Source organism: Dipodomys merriami, unplaced genomic scaffold (assembly GCF_024711535.1).
Source record: "Dipodomys merriami isolate MVZ:Mamm:240054 unplaced genomic scaffold, mDipMer1.0.p SCAF_20, whole genome shotgun sequence".
Lineage (NCBI taxonomy): Eukaryota > Metazoa > Chordata > Mammalia > Rodentia > Heteromyidae > Dipodomys > Dipodomys merriami.
The window spans coordinates 28,495,976-28,517,963 of record NW_027203382.1 but is presented as its reverse complement, the minus strand read 5'-3'; the positions used below and the strand labels follow the sequence as shown (position 1 = coordinate 28,517,963).

The 21,988-nt window shown below is 40.3% G+C and overlaps 1 protein-coding gene across 1 annotated transcript in view; it reads right to left on the bottom strand.

Moving 5' to 3' along the window:
• The window catches only part of Tnpo1 (transportin 1), a 90,455-nt gene extending 69,558 nt beyond the window's left edge, over positions 1-20,897 (bottom strand). The window contains exon 1 of the mRNA XM_070031328.1: positions 20,770-20,897. Coding sequence (XP_069887429.1) covers positions 20,770-20,784 — 15 coding nt within the window. The 5' untranslated portion in view covers positions 20,785-20,897. The remainder of the gene's footprint in view (positions 1-20,769) is intronic.
• Positions 20,898-21,988: the final 1,091 nt, after the last annotated feature.

Below are 21,988 nucleotides of genomic sequence, written 5' to 3'. Positions count from 1 at the left end.
TCTTTCTGCTTATGTGGTGCTGAGGAATTGAACCCAGGGCCTCATGCATGCAAGGCAAGCGCTCTACCACTGAGCCACCTTCCCAGGCCCCCCCCCCCCAAATACTTCTTGTACTTCAACTCATTTAATATTAACAACAGTACTATGAGATAGATATTAACTCCATTTTATATTAACAGAGGTCTGAAGAGCTTAAGTAGCCTGCTCAGCTTGTCTGCAGACTTTGAGGGCATTCAATTCCAAATCTGTGTGATACCAAAGTCTGAAACAGCAGCAATGCTACTATCACTAATGAGGTGCTTCTATGTGTCAGTTATTACACTAAGTTCTTTAAATGAGTGATCTCATTTAATTCTGTGAGTATGTACTATTATTATCTCTATTTTTCAGAAGAAGATAGGCTTAAGAGAACTTAAGCAATGTCCAAGGTCACACAGACAGTAATGGACAGAGCTGAAGCCCAGATGCATTGTACTTCGGAGCCAAGTACATTGAATCACTCTGCCTTCACTCACTGGTACCTCCCATACCTGACTCACCCTCCACACAACTTCACAATGGGTAAAAGCAAGGAATACTCTTTGTACATGCTTTTCCCTCACTCTGTTCCATGCAGCAACAAGAATTCAATAGCTCTCTTGAAAGGTTTACTTTTCTTCAGTCCCATATGTAACTTTTGATAATACTCTTGTCTCTCTCAAAAGAACCAGCTCCCTGTTGAGTCCTACACTGAATTTACAACTTTCACAGCTGATCTCACACTCCATAAATGTTTAAGCAACTTAAGACAGTAGTCCTCAACCTTCACTGTGCATTATAGTCACTGGGAACTTCCAGTAACTCGATCTATCTGCTCCTGAAAATTTTCATTATTCCTTACTCTAATGAGCTATTGTGCTTGTCCTAGCTGTAGTAGAAATGACAGAAAACAGGACAAAGAGGAACAGAATGCAGACTGCACTGAATGGAAACATACATAATTGATGAGTAAAAAAGTCTCTGACAAAACCAAAACCTAAGAACACATAGTTTAAAGTTAATAATTTATACTATTAGTAAGGACCTGTCAGAAGCTACTAAACACTGTTTATCTACTCAGTAATTTAACAGTGACATAGACTAGATAAAGAGTCACCCTTAAGTTGGATGACAGAAAAGGGAGCAGGAAAAGTTGAGATTTGTGGGAAACTAAGTGTTTACTTCCAATAAAGTATAAATAAAGCAACTACAAAATTATGGTCTTTGATTGGCAAAGTACAATTTAAATTTGTGAATATATTTTTAAATGAAAAAATTTTAATTGAACAAAATCTCTCACATTTTTGTTCAAATGGCAGTATTTACCTGTTCATAATGCTAAAAGTAAACCCTTCTATGTTTAAAGTCCAAATACACAGTAAGTTTGGTTCTCTATTCCTTTGACATCATAGTATTCACCAGAGTTTTATTTGGGATCTTTCCTTCCTTATTCAACTGGAGAGTTATTTCTTTAAAATAGTTCACTGAACAACTGTTGTTCAACTATGTCGACCTTCTTCAAATAGCTTTCAGGTATGTAGCACAGATTAAAGGAAAAGCAGCTCTTTTAAAGTCAGATTCTCCAAATACTAAAGTATGATCTGATTGCTACAAAATTTTACGTAAATAGAGTGCTTAATTTTCAAGGTACTTTTTTCTTTTGGTGCTGGTACTTACTGGAGCTTGAACTCAGGAGCTGGGCACTGTGCTTAAGAGTAGTACTCTACCATATGGAGCCACAATTCTGGATTTTATTGGTTAATTAGAGATGAATCTTATGGACTTTCCTGCTCAGTCAGAATGGCTTTGAACTGTGATCCTCAGATCTCGGCCTCTTGAGCCTCTACAGCCTCAGCTAGGATTATAGGTGTGAGCCACCAGAGCCTGGTGTACTTTCATATTTTATCTTATTTAATTTTCAAAATAACCCCGTAAACTGAAGAAACTGTCTCAGTGAAGTAACATGCCAAAAGCCACTTAGTAAATGTTAAGAACTGAACTGCAGTGAATGACTTCCCATTTTGGGGCTAATGTTTTCAGTACGCTAAACTGCTTTATTCATTCATATTTCATTAAATATGTAAGTATAGTCAATTAAAAGAGTAGCTTGTCTTACACTCTATGACAAGTAACATTGATTATTTCCTTGCTAATTCATATGTCGGCATGTATTAAAGGAGACAAATCTGTAATACGCTCACAATACTATTACAGAGCTCAGAAAGTACTGGCATTAAATAAACAAATAAATAAATTATCCCCCAAAATCAGGCAAGCTACTATTTATAGCTGTTCTTAGTGAATTTAAAGCTGAGGTAGAAAAAAGGACAATGATAAAACTAGTGAAATATTTTTATGTGAATTTGTTTGTTTTTTTTTAAGTCAGTCGTGGGACTTGAACTCTGGGCCTGGGCGCTGTCCCTCAGCTCTTCAGCTCAAGGCTAGTGTTCTACCACTTGAGCCACCACGCCACTTCTGGTTTTCTGGTGGTTACTTGGAGATAAGAATCTCATGGGCTGGGAAGGTGGCTCAGTGGTAGAGTGCTTGCCTTGCATGCATGAGGCTCTGGGTTCAATTCCTCGGCACCACATAAGCAAAGTCAGAAGTGGCACTGTGGCTCAAGTGGTAGAGTTGAAGAGTCCAGGCCCCACAACCAACCAAAAAAAAAAAAAAAAAATCTCACGAACTTTCCTGCCTGGGCTGTCTTTGAACTGTGATCCTCAGATCTCAGCCTAGCTAGGACTACAGGCGTGAACCATGACACTCAGCCTGAAAATGTAAGTAAATAAAAGGAATGATTCAATATTTTAAAATCCAATGCATTTGTAAAGTGAGCTGTAACTGTGACAGTTGATAGGAAGCAAGCTGATATTTTTTGGTATTGCTTTTTTGTGACAATCCTGGAGTTTGAACTCAGAACCTGGGCACTGACTCTGACATTTTTTGTTCAAGGCTAACACACTACCACTTGGGCCACAACCCTACTTCTGGCTTTTTTGGAAATTAACTGGAGATAAGAGTCTCACAACTTTTCTGACGATGCTAGCTAGCTAGCTTCAAACCGAGATCCTCAGATCTCAGCCACCTGAGTAGCTAAAATTGGCTAAGCTGATGTTAAAAACAAAAGCAAACAAAGAAAATAATGACCAGTTAGCACAAGGGACAGGATGATCATTTTGATGTCCACAAGTAAACTGTTTCCTTGAGATAAACTGCTCCTAAAGTTCTGAATGAGAGCACCCTGAAATTTCTCATTCATATTTAAGACTATAGTATGTTGATTTAACATTCATGATTTCAAGTGAAAACAGCCCTTTGTTTATTGAGGAGCTGAATGAGAAATATATGAGATCCAAGCAATATAAACAAGAAGGAATATATATATATATATATATATATATATATATATATATATATATATGAGGGGCGGGGGGCAAGTGGTAAGTTGGCTGTTTCCCTTTTACCTAATTTTTAATTTGTTCACTGAAATCTCATACATAATAGGGGCACAGATCCACCAGATTTCAGTTATGAGAAAACAAAGAAAAAAAACAGGAAAGGCAAATATTAGTTTTTGTGTTGTATACTGTTGCCACAAATGGGGCAAATGAGAAGATTAAGAATATAAAGTGCTGAGAAAGTAGGTATTTACTGTTTATTCCCATTATACTATATTTCTATATTAAAATTGTTATTAATACTCAATTACTGATAGTGCATACACACCAGGTAACAGTAACATGAAGATTACATTATTTCTGTACAACCAAATATGCAACAAAATGGGCTGATTAACTTGTTGTTTAAATATGGTGACACTGTGGTCTAATGTTTTAACTCTCCAGAATTCATGTGTACTATCCAGTGCAACAGTATGAAGAGGCAGAGACTTTAGGAGGTGATGACTACAAAAGGGCTTGCGGGAGGCTGTTTAGTCTTTCTACTTCTTTTTTGCCAAAGTAGAAACAGTGTTTATCTCTTCTTCCATGTGAGGATATAGCAAGAAGGCACCATTTACAAAGCAAGGAATATTTCACCCAGTCTAAGATATAAGGTATTCTGTTATAGTGTCTGACAGGTGATATTCTAAAGCAAAAAGAAAGTCAGAAGAATAAGAGGAGTAAAGAAAAATAATGGAAATCATTTTGTGAATATTAACTAAGGTATGAATTTAATAAACCTACAAAAATTCAGGAAAAATTCAGTAGTTGATTGATAGTCCTCATAGGATGCAAGAGACAAAAAAAAAATTCACAAGAAACTTTATAGACAGACTAAAAATGGAAAACAAATCCAGGAAATAATGATTAAATAGCAGCACTAAAACTATAACACAAAAAAACAATGGCATATATTCTAGTGTTCAAGGGTATTTTTCTTTTCCTGTGACAAAAAACCCCAACAACAATGAAAATCAACTAAAATTAATCACACACACACCCCCTCCCCCCTTTAGTAAGGCTGGGCTCTGTGGCTCAAGCTTGTAATCTCAGCTATTCAAGAAGTAGAGATCAGGAAGATTTTAGTTCGAGGCCAGCAATTTAAAATGTTCATAAACCTCCTATCTCAATCTATAACCCAGGTGTGGTGGCTCGTACTTGTGATTTCTGCTACGGAGAAGGGGTTGTAGGTAGGAGGATCTGGTCAGAGGTCCTCCCCTGCAAGACCCTACCTTAAAAATAACTCATACAAAAAAGAACTAGGGTGTGGCCAAGTGGTAGAATACCTGAATAGCGGGCAAGTAAGCAGCCCAGATCTCAAACCCCAGAACAACCAAAAGAAAAAAATAATCCCACAAAAACCTCATTCATATATATATATATATATATATATTCATTTATATATACATATATATTCATATATATACATGGATTTTACAAACAACATTGCCACAGTAAAAAAAAAAGTCAGCTAACATAAAAAAGAAGGAAACATAAAAGAAAGTCTACAATGGACACAAAGGATAGTGCTCATCTACTGTAGGTACTAACCAAGTGTTTGGTTTATAAGAACATACTCTTGAAACAAAATATTGGGTTAAAAACAGGTAGAGATACCAAGTTAATAGTCAGTTGAATATCATGTAATCACTATTTATTCCCCTTATCAGCACAAAACAAAATTCATCTATGTAAGTTTTAATGGTGGAGAATGGTAATTACAGTATCTAACCATTATGAAAAGAGCACTAGACTATTAGACAATTAAAATAGATTAGACATCTATAGCCCATGTCTAAGGGAAGGGCCTAATGGCAAAGTTTCCTAAACACAATTTATTAAACCAGGGTTACTTAACTCTTCATATGAAAATCCTGGTGCAAAAACAGATGAGCTAAATCAGTTGAATTTCCTTTCTGGGAAACATGAACTGGGAGTACTAAGATATTTCACTATTTACCAATTTTAAAAGCAAAAGCTAAAAAGTCATGATGTGTAGATGGGTGGCCATCATTCGATCTTATATGCAAGACAAAATTATGCAGGACAAAAATTCTCACCAAGCAAGGAGAATGAATAGGCATGGAAGGATGAAAGGAAGTACTGAGCTAGATCACAGGGTCCCGACCAGAGTGGCGCTGCCTTCTTGGCACCTCCACTACCCTCTTGCTTTTAAGATATCTCCAATGAGTCTTTCTTCCTTATAAACAAAAGCTTAATCAGAATAGAAATATTAAATAGCTACTCAAATATATACTACATGATTAAATATTATACAAGCATGTAATATAACAAACTTTCCAAAATGTTTTTGCTTTAACTGAAAATGTTCTCAGTCCTATAGGAACAATGGGTTGGAACAATGAAGACTGATGACCATCATAGGAAGCAATTTCATTAGCATGAACACCAAAGTACATTTACAAGCTTACATATATCTGACAGGTATTAGTTATAATAATACCAGAAAGGTAGAGAGTAAAGTGAGTGGGAAGTAGAAGGAAAATCAAAGTGAAATCAGCAGCTAGGACTGGTATACACCTCCTTTAGAAACTACAGAATTCTTTTCTCATCTATTTTCCTTTTTTTTTTTTTTGGTCGGCCGTGGGGCTTGAACTCTGGGCCTGGGCACTGTCCTCAGCTCTTGAGCTCAAGGTTAGTGCTCTACCACTTGAACCACAGGGCCATTTCTGGCTTTTTCTGTTTATATGGTACTGAGGAATCGAACCCAGGGCCTTATGCATGCAAGGCAAGCACTCTACCACTGAGCCACCTTCCCAGCTTCTTATCTATTTTCTATCACTACCTTGACTTTTCCAAATTCTTACACTATTTTGGTTTTGAGGGATGGCAGTTGATTCCTTGAGGGGAATTATCTCACAATATTTATTTGATTAAAATTTTATGCCAGGGCTGGGAAGGTGGCTCAGTGGTAGAGTGCTTGCCTAGCATGCATGAAGCCCTGGGTTTGATTCCTCAGTACTGCATAAACAGAAAACACCAGAGGGGCTCTGTGGCTCAAGTGGTAGAGTGCTACCCCTAAGCAAAAGAAGCTCAGGGACAGTGAATCCCTAGGTCCTAAGTTCAAGTCCCAGGACTGGCAAAAACAAAACAAAAAACACCATTATGCCAGAGATAAGAGCAGTAGCACTTTTACCCTCACCAAGATGCTGTCTTTCAGGCAAAACACTCTACTTCTCAAAAAACCTACAACTCCCATGCATTTCTAGGAGAGAGCATTTATTACAAATGTGGTAAATACACATTTCATTTGACAAGTATAAGAGAAAGCTCACTAGCATATGAAAGCAATACAAAATTAGATGTTCAATACACAAATAACTTTTCCGAAAAATAAACGTAAAATCCAAAGATAGCATTTGAAAGAAAATACACAAGAAAAATTCATGAAACATGGGAAAATGCTTAAACCTCACCAGCGACCAATAAATTTAATAATCAAGTAATGTTCTTAGTTTAAGCAGCAAAGATAATTTTGCAAGTATAATAACACAGGCTGCTGAGAATAGGATGAATCAAGTTCAACAAATTACTGATTGTAAGATGAAACTAATACAACTGTTGGAAATTAACTCAGCAATCCATAGTAGCCATACACATTTTTATACTTTCCACTCTTTCTACACTTCTGATACTGTACCTTAAGAAGTTTGAATACAGAAAAGGGCTTAAGTTCAAAGATTTTGTATCTGGATGATTTCTAATATCAGTAAGTAGTTGGATAAACAGCAGAACATTTAACTACTGGGCTACTTTACAACCATCAAAAAAGATGTTTAATTTCTGTAATGACACTGAATTTACACTTAGGATGTAAAAAGAAAAAAATGTACAATGTTGTGATTCAAAACTAGATTGGGTCATGAGAAGTTTAAAATATCCCTTAAAAAATAGGTGGGGGCCGGACGCTGGTGGGTCATGCTTGTAATCCTAGCTACTCAAGAGGCTGAGATCTGAGGATTGAGGTTCAAAGCCAGCCCGGGCAGGAAAGTCCGTGAGACTTTTATTTCCAATAAACCACTCAGAAAACCAGAAGTGGCTCAAGTGGTAGAGTGCTTGCCTTGAGCATAAAAAGCTAAGGGAGAGCTCTCTGTACCTGAGTTCAAGCCCCAGTACATACATAAACCACCACCAACCATCACCACCACCAACAACAAAATGCTTTAAGGAGGCAGAAGAGTGTGAATTAGTTTTAAAAGTGCATAAAGTTTAAATGTCATAGTACTTAGGCCAGGTGCTGGTGGCCTGTAATCCAGGAGGCTCAGGAGGCTAAGGTGGTTCAGAGCCAACCTGGGACTCTTATCTCCAAATAGTCAGCAAAAAGCCAGCTGGGAGGTGTGGAACAATGCAAGAGCCCTAGACTGGAGGCCTTGGTCAAGCCTGAGTAATGGCACACACATACACAGACAGACACAGACACACACATTATGGTTCTTACATGTTCAAGCTTTAGTTATCTAGAAAATCCTTTTATTAGGAGTAACTTTTCCCCAGATTATGCCACTGAAAAGATTAAGATTAAACTGAGGGGCTGGGAAGGTGGCTCAGTGGTAGAGCACTTGCCTTGCATACCTGAGGCCCTGGGTTTGATTCCTCAGCACCACATAAGCAAAAAGAAAAAAGCAGGAAGTGGCACTGTGGCTCAAGAGGTAGAGCACTAGCCTTAAGCTGAAGAGCTAAGGACAGTGCCCAGGCCCAGAGTTCAGGCCCCATGACTGGGCCCCCCCCCCAAAAAAAGATTAAACTGAATGCCCCTGACTCATAACTGTAATCCTAGCTACCTAGGAGACTGAATCTGTGGGATCTCAGTTCCAAGCAGGAAAGTCCATGAGACTCTTATCTCCAGCTAACCATTGAAAAGCTAGAAATGGAATTGTGGCTCAAGTACCACAGTGCTAGGCTTGCACAAAAAAAGTTCAGAGATGGTGCCCAGGTATTCAGTTTAAGCCTCGGCTGGGTGCTGGTAGTTCAAGCCTGTAATCCTAGCTACTCAGGAGGCTGAGATCTGAGCATCCTGTTCAAAGCCAGCCCAGGCAAGAAAGTCTTCTTAAGATTCTTCTTGGGGGCTGGGAAGTTGGCTCAGTGGTAGAACGCTTGCCTTGCATGCCTGAGGCCTTGGGTTCGATTCCTCAGCACCACATAAGCAAAAGGAAAAAAGTCGGAAGTGGTGCTGTGGCTCAAGTGGTGGAGTGCTAGCCTTGAGCTGAAGGACAGTGCCCAGTCTCAAGGACTTTCTGTCTTGACTGGCTTTGAATTGTGATCCTGAGATCACAGCCTTGAGTAGCTAGGATTAAAGAGGTGTGAGCCACTAGCACCCAGCATACCTAGTTTGTTTTAGAGGAAAGGTCACCTCAACTTTTGTCCAGATCTGAGTAGCCTGGATTTTAGACAGATGTGTACCATCACAATTTACCACTGTTGTACTGTTTTATTTATTTTTGGGCAAGGAGTGAGGCTAACAAGAGGCTGGCGTTTAGTGGCACAAAGCAGATACATGAACTTACAGCCACAGCCTGCTTGACACTAAAAGCCTAGTGTAACTTCATGAGACTTTAAGACAAAATGTCTCTTGTGGGGTCTTTAAATCTTTTGTGTCATGAACAGTTAAAATAACACTAGAAGAAAAGGAATGGGCATTCTCCTCTCAGTTCTCTGCACACAGAATAACCAGATGGGCAAATCATTAAAAATCATTTGGTTTATTTCCTCCTCACCTAGAGAGCAGTAAAAAACCATGCTCCTTTCAGCTTTTAGAATTAAGTCAGCTGACTGTAAATAAGATCATACTCTGTATACAAAGTCAGCCTTATTTCTTTTCCTTTATACTTGCTATTTAAATTCTTCAAATCCCTCCTATCCTTTAGGAAAACTTGTATTCAAGTCAATTATTCAAGTGTAGTTCTGGGACTTGAGTTTCTACCCAAATCTTTTCTCATTATCCCTTCAAATCTGTGTGATCAAAAAGTGTAAACATTATTCAGTCCTAAATCCAATTGAGCATTCTAATTCTTGTTCTGGAGCACCTGCAGTTTTAATGCACTTTTCCTAAATTCTCTTAATGTTTTCTATTAAAGGTTTGATGATGCCTGTAATCCTAGCTAATCAGGAGGCTGAGGTCTGAGGATCATGGTTCAAAGCCAGCTCTGGCAGACTCATATCTCCAATTGACCACCAGAAAACTAGAAGTGGTGCTGTGGCTCAACTGGTAGAGTTCTCACCTTGACCTGAAGAGCTGAGGGACAGCACGGAGGCCCAGATTTCAAGCCCCACAAATGACAAAAAAAAAAAAAAAAAAAGTTTGATGAGCATCCCTTTAGGAGCTGAAACATATTCTACAACAAGCCAACTTTTGGCCTTGCCCATATACTTTTAATTCAAGCCTGCCACAAAAGAATTTAACTATTCTACTTTTGTGAATAATCAGTACCAATATAATTTATGCCTAAGTCTGATAGCTTTACATATAAAGTTTGAATATCTTTACATATAAGGTTTGTTCTTCCTTCTATTTTAAGGCTTATCAGGATAAAACATTAAACAAACCTACTGTAAAGCCTTTATACTATAGCCCTACAATTTTAAAATTATCCTTAACATAAGGATATTACCTCTGATCTATTTATTTGACTTCTTTGTCTACATCAAACAAGTAATTCCATATTTTCTCATGTAATATGTGGGAGGACCATAGAATAGTGCTGAAGAAGGCAAGCGTTGGAGTCCTTCTGTCTGACTCTGAGCTCTTGCTCTATTATACTAGCAGCTATGGAAAGAATAACCCATGATCTATAAAAAGGGATGAATAGTGCCATTTCTCATCTCATGGGGTTGCTATGAGGGTAAAATGGCTTGAGAAAAGGAATACCTATAACTAATCTACGCCTGGGCCTCTTTCCAAACTCATTTCCTCCCAGTAGTCTCTGTCCCAGTGTTCATCATTTCCTTTCTGTGTTCTTTCTCCCCATATCCGTAGTATTCACTTCTTGTCCTTGTCCAGATTCTTGGACAACTGTAAGAGTTTAGAAAGACAGTATTCTCTTCCCTTCTTCTCTAACCCATTACTATTTCCTCTCCTTGATTTATTCATTTTTTTTAAAAACCTACTTGTTAGCTGGGCACTGGTAGCTCACTTCTGTAATCCTAGCTACTTAGGAGGCTGAGATCTGAGGATCACAGTTCAAAGCCAGCCTAGGCAGGAAAGTCCATAAGACTCTTATCTCCAATTAACCACCAGATAACTGGAAGTGGTGTGGTGGCTCAAGTGGTAGAGTGCTTGCCTTGAGCTTAAGAGCTGAGGAGCAGTGCCCAGGCCTGGAGTTCAAGCATCATGACCAACAACAAAAAAACCTACTTGTTTTTCCCTTTTGCTCCATTAAAGAAAATCTTTAAATAAAAAACTATGGTTTTCACTGTTAAAAAAGAAAATTAAGCTGGCCTCTGATAGTTTCTAAGTACTTAGGAGGATGAGAGCAGAAGACTGGTTTGAGGCTAGTCCGCCAGAAAAGTTCATGAGACCCTATTTTGAAAATAACCAGCAGGGGCTGGGAAGGTGGCTCAGTGGTAGAGTGCTTGCCTTGCATGCCTGAGGCCCTGGGTTTGATTCCTCAGCACCACATAAGCAAAAAGAAAAAAGCCGGAAGTGGCGCTGTGGCTCAAGTGGTAGAGTGTTATCCTTGAGCTGAAGAGCTGAGGGACAGTGCCCAGGCCCAGAGTTCAGGCCCCACGACTGGACCCCCCCCCCAAAAAAAAACAAAAACAAAAACAGCAAAGGCTCTTTCCCAGCTCTTTCTCTTTCCCAGGCCTTTCCCAACCACGTGGAGGGCCAAGATGGCCTGGTACCAGCCAGAACGATGAATAAACCTACCCCTTACCTGAAAAAAAAAAAGAAAAAAAAGAAATCCTGCCCATGTAATTGTAACCCCTCTGTACAGTATGTTCACAAAATAAAAGAAAAGAAAAGAAAAAGAAAAAGAAAATAACCAGCAAAAAACCCATGGGCTCAAGTGGTAGAGTGTCAGCCTGAGTTCAAGTCCTAGTACTGCGAAGAAAAGTAAATACTACAGATAAAAATCAAATTTCCTTCAATTACCTCTCCTAATCTTAGTCCCTTTCACTGAGATATCCATATGATATATACTCATATTGGAGCTCTTTTCTGTGCTTTTAAATATCAGAAATATATAGAGGGAAGGAGGGAGGGAGGGAGGGAGAGAAGGAGGGAGGGAGGGAGGGAGAGAAGGAGGAAGGAAGGAAGGAAGGAAGAAGGAAGGAAGGGAGGGAAAATAAAAGAAAACCTTAGGATTTTTAGTCTATATATATCTTGCAGATTGTATTGCAACTGTTTAAAAATGTAAAAACTGTTCTTTGTTCACAGGTTGCATAAGACAGGCCAAATGCTTATGGAACCAGACCTGGAAGTATGTGAGAAGGTGGTAGATGCTGTGTAAAACAAGAACAAATTCAGGCAAGAGGAGTGAGATGGCCAGAATAGAACAGAACAAATGTGTTTACAGAAAGGAAGATCTGAGCAGACTTGGAGGGGTGGCCAAAATCAAGCAGGTATTTGAGAGAAGTACACTGCAGATAGTGCAGATACAGCAAGAACTGCTGTGAATAAGGAGAGAAAGTGCTGGCAGGAAATGGAGTCTGGGAGCTAAAGAGGAAAGGAAGTAGGTTGAGCAGATCACAGAGAGCTTTCATAGGCTATTGTAAAGACTAGCTTTTCTCTGAGTGAAAGAGGAAATGTTTTAGTCTATTCAGGCTTATGATCTAATGAAGCATCATAAATTAGGTATCTTAGACACAACAGAAATTATTCATCATACTAGAGGCTGAGGACATCAAGGCAAATGTGTAACTTGGACAGGGCCTGCTTACTGTGTCTTTAAGGGACAAAGAATCTTTTACAAGGGATGTTTTATAAAGGCTACTTCACCTCTATGACCTAATCATCCTCAAAGTTCCCATGTCCAATATTATCACTCGAGTGTTAGGATTTCAATTTGGGGAGAACATATACTTTAGGCTATTGGATCTTCAATGAAAAAGTTACAAAGTCTGTCTTTGATTGCTGTGCTGAGAAAACACTACTTGGAACAGGTTGGGTAGAACAGGCAGACCAGGTAGTAACATACTCTGGTAATCCAACAGGTTACCATTGTAGGAGCACGTGCCAGAGTAGTATAAGCTGGAGGGAGGTATGGTAAGATCTTGGATCTGTTTTGAGTTCTAAAAGTCCTAAAAGAATGAATTTGAAGAGTGAAGAGAAAGTCAAGAATAACACCATGACTTTGGCCCAACTACAGAATATGGCATTGTTATTTACAGAAATGGGGAAGGGAATAGGCAATTATACATATCACATTGGAATTCAGTAGAGAAGCTAATGACCTAACTCTGGGACTCACTGATGCATTTAGAGCCATGGTATTGAACGAGATTTCCAACTGGTTGGTGGCAGAGTCAGAGACTATGACTTGGAGCACTTTAACTTAACAGGTCAGAGAAATGAAAGGCAAAGGAGATACTGCTGCAAATGAAAATAAAAAATTTGGAGAAACGTGTATAAGTAGTACAAGCTTTTATTCTTCTTAGGAGAAATAGTTGACCTCTGTATGGATAGATTCTGTATCCATGGATTCAACCAGTTACAAATTAAAAACATAAAGCCTGGCACCAATGGCTGGTGCTACTCAGGAGACTGAGATCTGAGGATCCAGGTTGGAAGCCAGCCTGAGCAGCAAAGTCCATGGAAACTCATCTCCAATTAACCATTGAATAGCAGCATTGAGCTGAGGCTCAAGTGGTAGGAATACTAGCTTTGAGCAAAAAAAAACCCTCAAGGACAGTGCCCAGGCTTTATGATCAAAGCCCAGGACTGAGGGGAAAAGTAAGAGAAATAAAACCTGAGATTATATAAAATACAGACTTTTCCTAAATAATACAGTGTTAACAACCTTATACATAGTACTTACATTAGACATTGTAAGTGATCTAGAGAGGACATCCTCTCAATCACAGCCTTCTGCATAGCTGGGGTGACAGGCACCCCACACCAGCTATTATTAAGAAGCCTTTCAAAATTTCTGCTCAGGCTGGCCTTGAATTGCTATCCTCCCAATGTCAGCAAAGTTCACCAGCTGAAGAGTTGGTTTGTCTAGAGTTTTGCCAAACAAGCTGAGCAAGAAAGGGGATCAAAGGAGGAATTAGAATTCAACACGCGAGTTATGACTTTATAATATAAATATTAAAAAAGAGAAATATAGAGAAAAGAGAGCATAATGAGTCTTTGTCACATAACACAAAGTTAAAGATTTTGAGGGAGAAGGAGAGGGGAGGGATATGTGAAAGCTGTAACTTGCATGTATCTTTCCTTACCACTTTTTTAGAGGTGGGAAAACAACCAAACAATCCAGGCTCAGATAAACAATCAAAGAGCCCTACTTCCATTGAAATAAGAAACTAAAGGAAAACTTGGGCATGGTAGCATACACCTGTAAGCCCAGCATTAACAAGGCAAGAGACAAGGACATCCTTGAGTTCAAAGTCAGTTGGGCTACAAAATGAGACTGTCTCAAAAAGCTAAAGAGAGAGAAGGGATGATATTATCCAAAAAGTAATGTACCCTTTACCTGACTTATGTAACTGTAACCCTTCTGTACATCACTTTTATAATAAAAATTTTTTTTCAAAAAAATAAAGTGAAGGGAATGTTTAAAAGTTGAGATTGGATTTTGCAAATGATGGACAGTAGACTTCAGGGCAAAATAGAAGATTATGAAGAGTTGAGAGCAGAGAACAAGGAAAAGAGGGGGCTCTTCTATAAATGGAGTACAAAAGACAAAATGGCTCAAAAAAGTGGAGAATCTGTGGTTACTGATGAGATCCAAGCACTTCCCATACTCACATACTCCTTCCATACACAACTCCTCATACCCATTAGTGTTTCTCCACGGCTCCATCAAGAATGATTTTAGTAGGCCTGGGGCTGTGGCTCATGGCACACCTGGTCCAGCAAGCAAAAGGCCTGGAGCTCAAACCCCAGAATTGCAAAACAAATAAAGAAAAAGTTGTTTTGCTTTAAACTATTTTTGTTTTTGCTACTATGGCTGCACAGGGACAAAGTAAAATGCTTTACGTTTTCCTACTGGTAAGGTAAAACATTACTTCATGTTTAACAACTAGCTGTTATTTCTTCCCTCAACTTGCCCATTTAAAAAAAGTGAATTGTTTTCCTCTTATTTACAATGCCTTTAAAGCCTATTTAGTTCTCTCTTTTTTTTGGGGGGGGGGTCTGGTTGTGGGGCCTGAACTCTGGGCCTGGGCACTGTCCCTCAGCTCTTCAGCTCAAGGCTAGTGCTCTACCACTTGAGCCACAGCGACACTTACAGCTTTTTTTTCTTTTTGCTTATGTGGTGCTGAGGAATCGAACCCAGGGCCTCATGCATGCAAGGCAAGTGCTCTACCACTGAGCCACCTTCCCAGCCCCTCTATTTAGTTTTTAATGGTTCATACAACTGTCATTCCTCAATTCAAATTTTCTTTTCCAGTTCTGGGGCTTGAACTCTGGGCCTAGGCATTGTCCCTTCTTTTGCTCAAGGCTAGCCCTCCACCACTTGAGCCACAGCTCTACTTCTGGCTTTTTCTGAGATTGGAGATAAGAGTCTTCTTGGAGATAAGAGTCTTCTTGGTCTTTCCTGCCCAGGCTGGCTTAAAATCCTGATCCTCAATCTAGCCTCGAGTAGCTAGGATTACAGGTATGAGCCATTGATGCCCGGTTCAAATTTTCAATGGTTCATACCAATAACCCAAGGCCCAGGGAACTGTATTTCCCCCAAATCCCTCTGCACTGTATTTTAAAGATTGTCTAGTAAAGGCCCTTCAGGCAAATTTGGTCTCATTTTCTGCTTTGTACTACAATGGCAGAGTTGGTATGGCCACAAGTAAAGCATATTAATTTTCTGTTCCTCTATAGAAAAATCTACTCTATACATTTCAGGTCCCTGAACTTGTATAGCAGGTTCTTACTTTTGTTGATACACTGAAATAGGGCTTCTCTTTTAGCAGATACCCCAACTATTCCTCCACTCTCTGTAAGCAGTCTATTACCAGACCTTATGTGTATATCATAAAACCTGTAACTACACGCATTCAACTACTACATACAAAAGAGAATCCTAGCACTAATAAAAGGTACACCAAGTCTCTAATAGTTTGTCATTTTTCTAATTATTTCCCTATTCTCTTATGCTCTAGCCAAAATAACCTACTATATTTTGGTTTATTTTAAAATATATAAAGTTTAATGGAAACATAAATGATGGTTCTAAAAATGAACTTCAGGTTCATTTCTTTAAAATTTAATGGATACCGCCTATTCCTAATCATTTAGTATATTCAACAGTTTCTCTTCCCTAATTTCTTGCTTAAGACCTGAGCAATGAAACTTTATCCTTTCTGGGATAAACACTCTCATCAACGATAGTCATTTATGCAGCTAGAATGAAGGGACTGCAGTAACTGCAGCATCTTCAGAATCAACTCAAAGATGCAACTCAAACTTGTATACATTTTTTGTTTCATCTTCAATATAAAAGTTACCTTCTATGTTTATAGATGATTATAATCTCATACAATACCCCTATCATTTCTTTTCTTAAATGACTTTCATTTACAAGAACTGGGTGCCATGGTACACCTATATAATTCTAGCTCCTTGGGAAGAAGAGATATGATTGTGGTTCAAGGCCAGCACAGACAAAAAGTTAGTGAGACGTCATCTCAACTAACATTACAGATGCAGTGGCATACACCTGTCATCCCAACTATGTGGGGTCTCAGACATGTCCCAGGCAAAAAACGTAAGACCCTTATGTGAGACTTTCATTTACATTATACCAGGGGTTTTACCAAGTATATTTTTTAATTATTTAGTGAGCCTTTAAATTTCTCTTAGTCACCAAATTTAATCAGATTTGTGACTTTTTTTCTTTCCATTTGTGTTGAGATCATTACTAAAAATGTAAACTTGCTACATTCACTTTTTTTTTTGGGGGGGGGGTCCGGTCGTGGGGCCTGAACTCTGGGCCTGGGCGCTGTCCCTCAGCTCTTCAGCTCAAGGCTAGCGCTCTACCACTTGAGCCACAGCGCCACTGCCAACTTTTTTCTTTTTGCTTATGTGGTGCTGAGGAATCAAACCCAGGGCCTCATGCATGCAAGGCAAGCGCTCTACCACTGAGCCACCTTCCCAGCCCTACATTCACTTTAAAATCCTGCTTTATATATTCTTTACCAATCACATCTCATATAAAGATTTCTTTTTCCTTTTCTAAATATATGTGGAAAGTTAAGCTCTACATGGTTTAATTTTGCAATTTACCAATTTATTATTCCCAGCTCAGTTAATCATCTTAATAATGTGGTTTCTGACTGGATTAACTTCCATGTATAATACTGGGCTAAGTTAATACATAAGAATGCTTATAAAAGCATATATAGAATGTGTATTATTTATCTACATACATTCTGTGTTGTTTATGTATTACTTATACATATTAAGTGTATTTATGTATATTAAATGTATATCACAAAGTAATGTATCTTAATGTCTCCAAATAATGCCTGTCACATTACAAGAACGTGTTTGTTTTTTTCTTCCTTTTTATCTCAATCACCAGGGATAATAAATATTATGTTGCTCCAATTTATTTTAATACTATTGTTAAATTTCCTGAAGCAAGCCCAGTGTGGCAGAGCAGACCTGTAATCACAGAACTAGAAAAACTGAGATAGGAGAATCCAGGTCTGAAACCAGCCTGGGATTCTGTCTCATAAAAACTAAACAAACAAAACCAAACACTAAGAAAAACTTTCCCTGAGGCAACTTGACAACTTGGACGGTGAGCTTTGTATGATCATATACTTTACGCAGTATTTTCACCCAAGGGAACTCTATCTTAAGGAAATAATCTAAGATAGAAATTGTTTTATGTACAAAGATTTTGAGACTGTAGATCTATTAAAAAATTAGAAACTCTTGAAAAATTCACGCAAGCATCATACAGTCATTAAATGACGCTGACAAAATAATTCAATAGCAGAATAAAAGATTACGGTAGCAAGATTTAAACAAAAGCAGAACACAGGGTTATTCCCATAAGTCTCAACAGGGTAAAAATCAAATACATTCAGAAAAAATATTGGATGAACCCACTAAAGTTTTGATTTTTGTTTTTGCCAGTCCTGGGGCTTGAACTCGGGGGCTGAGAACTGTCCTTGAGTTTCTGCTCAAGGCTAGCACTCTACCACCTGAGCCACAGTGTCACTTCTGTACTAAAGGGTTTTAGTAGTTACTGCATAGTTGTCACATAGATTTTTACTATTTTACTGATGGCTTCCTATAGTTTTCTAAAATGGTGAACCTTGATAACATTGAAGAGAATTTAATTTATTATTTACGGAGTATTCACTATACAGGCCAGAGTTCTGAGAGATTATTGAATTATCTCATTTAATCCTTAAATATGAGATTAAAAAAAATCAAGGTACTCTCAGATTAAGCAACTTGCCCAAGGTCATGCAGATAATCACAGATGGTGCTAAAATTTGAATCTCAGTAGTCTTTGTTTAGAACTCCTAATTGCTATACTGAAAAGTTTTGCTTTATTTTATGAAGTTAAATATGAAAAATGATCAATCCAAACCTTGTGGTCTTCTCAGTTACCAGTTTAAATATTTGCTCTGTCATTGATTGCCTTTTAGGAATAAGAGAATACTGCAAGGCAAACTTCCATCTCTATTTCCTATACCAATATTTCATGTGGCCATTAACGTGTGTGTTTGTGTATGTGTGATGTGTCTAAGTGTGTATATATCCTAGGGCTAGAACTCTGGTCCTAGGCACTGTCCCTGAGCTTTGTTGCTCAAGGCTAGTGCTGTTACTTGAGCCACAGGTCCACTTCCAATTTTTTGGTGGTAAATTGGAGGTAAGAGTTTCACAGGCTTTCTTACCCAGGCTGGCTTCAAACCTTGCTCTTCCTCAGCTTCCTGAGTAATTAGTATTACAGGTGTGACTCTTAAATGCTAATATCCTTATTTATTACACAAACTGACAGAGATTCAGAGAACCCTATCTAGCATGGAAGTCTGGAGACAACCCAATCAAACCTGGCTTTTAGAACTTTTCCTTCTTAATCCCCACCTATACTTAACACAGTAACAGTTGCCACTCTTATCAATATAGGTCTGCAAGGTAACATTCATCCTCTCTATAACCCACGGGTCTTCCTCATTTGCCATTCAGCCGGTATCTACTAATTCAATAGCTGAACCAAGAAAGATCCTCAACATGGAAAATTTCACTCTCTTTTAGCATTGCTCTTTGTTGCTTTTAAAAACCTCATCAGTTGACCACTTTGATTCAGCTTTTTCAAACTGTTTTGGGGGTAACAGGATCCTCTGGGAAGTAATAGGTATTCAAATATCAATCACAGGAAGAAATATTCACAATTTTTACACCACAATCAGTAAAAATAACTCTTGCCTATATGTAGCTTGGTTTGGCTTCTTTTATAACCAGATTTCTTAAAAAGGAAAAAAAATGGAGAATCCAACATGGTTAACAAATCCAAGAAATTCTTCTAAATATAAGATTTTGCATTTTAATGTAACTTAGAAAACCCGTTCATACAATGGCTTTAACACTGCACATATAAGAAAAACCACAGCCATAAAAACAATGAGTAAGTGTTGACATTGGAAAAATATTACAGTCAGAATATCATAATTTCACCTACAATAGCAAATGGCTTTTGGCAGTAGAGGAAGAAGTACAATAAAAAAAAAAAATCCTGACTACGATGATGCAACTATTTAAGTCTAATCCAAGGTGGAGGCCCCCTTTTAGGGAAAAGAAAATGGAGCACTAACACTTCAACAGGCTGGTTAAAGCACAGAAGTAAAAACCCTACTGCCCAACAATGTATACATTTATTTATACAACGTGATGCAGCACATGAAAAGCGTATGTCAATTAGGAAAAAGAGAGAGAGAGAGAGAGAGAGAGAGAGAGAGAGAGAGAGAGAGAGAGAGAGAGAGAGGATGAGAAATCGACACCATTTCTCTTTTGCAAAAGAGAAAGTTTTTAACTTGGGCCAGCCATTCTCTGGTAATAACTGGGCAAGATAGAAGGGGGAGGGGGGGGAATCCAAGGAAAACAGAATGCTTTCTCCAAAGACTGAATCCTCTACTTCACTACATTTCCTTACAGCTCTAAAAGAAAAGTTTTTAATCTAATATGAAAAAAATATATTAAAAATTAGCAGGGACTTGTGTTATCTTACACACACACACACACACAAAGCACGGACAGCTGTCTCACAACCTGATTCTTTCCAGTTACCTATCATACTCCACACCTAGCGTTTAAAATGGATCCCTTCTTTAAGGGGGCGGAGGGGGGGGGGATGTATTCGTCAGCCCTGTTAGAAAACCGGGCTACGGAGCTAATGCTCCATACTGTTAACATCAATTCGAGGACAACCTCCAACTTCCAACTGGAAGGCCCAACCTGATTAGCGATTCCGATAACAGATTTAAACGGTAAGCAGTTCCAGCCAACTCCGGTCGATTGTGTTGTTGTTGTTGTTTACGTCAGTAAACAACCCGAGATCGTTCTGCCAGGAAGAAAAGCCCTTCCCTGAGCGAGGCGGCTTCGCGGCGGCGGCGGCGGCGGCGGTGCCCGGTGCCGGGCGGCGCTCGGAGCCGAGGAAAGGACCAGCATAACCCACGACACGCGCACCCCCGTGTGCGTGCGTGTACACACACGGTCACGTCCACACGGCGTGTGCCCCGCAGACCCGCGGGGAGAGGCCGGCGGGGAGAGGCGAAGCCACGGCGGGACAAAGCCCGGCGCGCCGCCGGCAGCCAGCCCCGACCCAGCGGCCGCAAGCCGGCGTCCCGAGCGGCCGTCCGCCGCGGCTTCCCCTGCGGACGTGGGGGACAGGCCAGCCCTCCCTAGCAGAGGCCTTTCCTTCCCGTCGCCCCTAACGGGCTCCGGGCTCCGAGCCAGCGCTCCCGAAGGACCGAGGCGGTCCCTACCGGGCCCCGCAGGGCGCCCGGGGCGGCAGCTGTTGGGCTTCGAACCGCGCCGCCGCCGCCGCCGGGCTCCAAACGGCCGGGCGGGCCCGGGGAGGCCGGGCCGGGCCGGCGCTGCTCCTCCGGCGGCTTTGGAACTCCCCAGCCTCCGCTCCCGCCCCTGCAGGCCCCGGCTGCGCACCCTCACGCCACCTACCCGGTCCCACACCATCCCAGAGGCCTCCGGCGCTCGGGCCTTCCGCCGAAGCGTCGCTGCCTCCAGTCCGGGGCCTGAAATGGCTGCGGAACAAAGAGAATCTGGGCTCGGGCGAGCCTCGGTCCGATTGGCCAGGGGGCGGAGCCCGCCGCGGGAACATTCGGCGGCGGTCGCCTTGGCGACGGCGGCGGGATTGGGGCTCCGGCTGGGGAAAACCGCGGCCTGGGTTGGCCCTGGCCTGCGGGTTTGCGTCGAGGGAGAGGCGGCGCGCGACAGCGGTTTCCCAGCCGGCTTGCAGCCACGGGCCTCGGCCCTGAGCTGGACTCACGGAGGCTCGCGCCTCCTGCGGCCGACGCACCAGCCCCGGCCCGGCCGCAGCGGACTCTTCCCGGCGCGGTGGGCCCCTCACCGGAGCAAAAGGGACAGCGAGTGTGATCACGTAAGGACCGCCTCAGCCGTGACCCCGGGTGACAGCCGACCCCGGGAGCCTGTTTGGTACCGAACACGCCGCTGATCACACGAGCACACAATTGCAACTTCTCTGGGAAAAAAAGAAAGCAGAAATGGCAGCGGAGATGGATGTCGGGGACAGCTGGCTGCTTAGTACAAGTATGGTGTATCTGGTTCAAAATCAAAAGACAGAAAATTACGTCTTACACGATCGATTCCGTATCTCATATAAACCAGTTTCTTTGCCCTCTCTCCTTAACCAGCCATCGTGGGAAAAGGATATTCTAACGTCCAATAAAATAATACAAAATGGGAGCGAGGTAGACATTTTATACCTCGGTCAAAGAATGCTCTTGAATTCGTATCAGCTCCCCCATTTTTCTTATAGCTATAAGTTTACTGGATATGAATATTTAAACTTTGCAGAGCAACATGCTCGTCCTTTCCTAAGACGATGTGAAAATATTCCTCACGTAGTACCTGTAAAAATGCCTGCTATTCCACTATCTTTCTTAAAAGTGTACTCGTTTTGAAAATGTTGCCTTCTAATACTTTCTAGATTACAGGACATCTTAGAAAGTCTTGTTAAACTTTTACAAAGACAGCTTGTTTGTTAATAAACCTGTTAATAATTATATTTGTAACAGCAATCATTTTACAGAAACATCTAGTTTAACTTAAAATTTGAAACTAAAAGACCATTTTAATCCGTGGAACACATTAAATAAATATTTTAAATAACCAAACAATACAGTATTAATATTTTCCA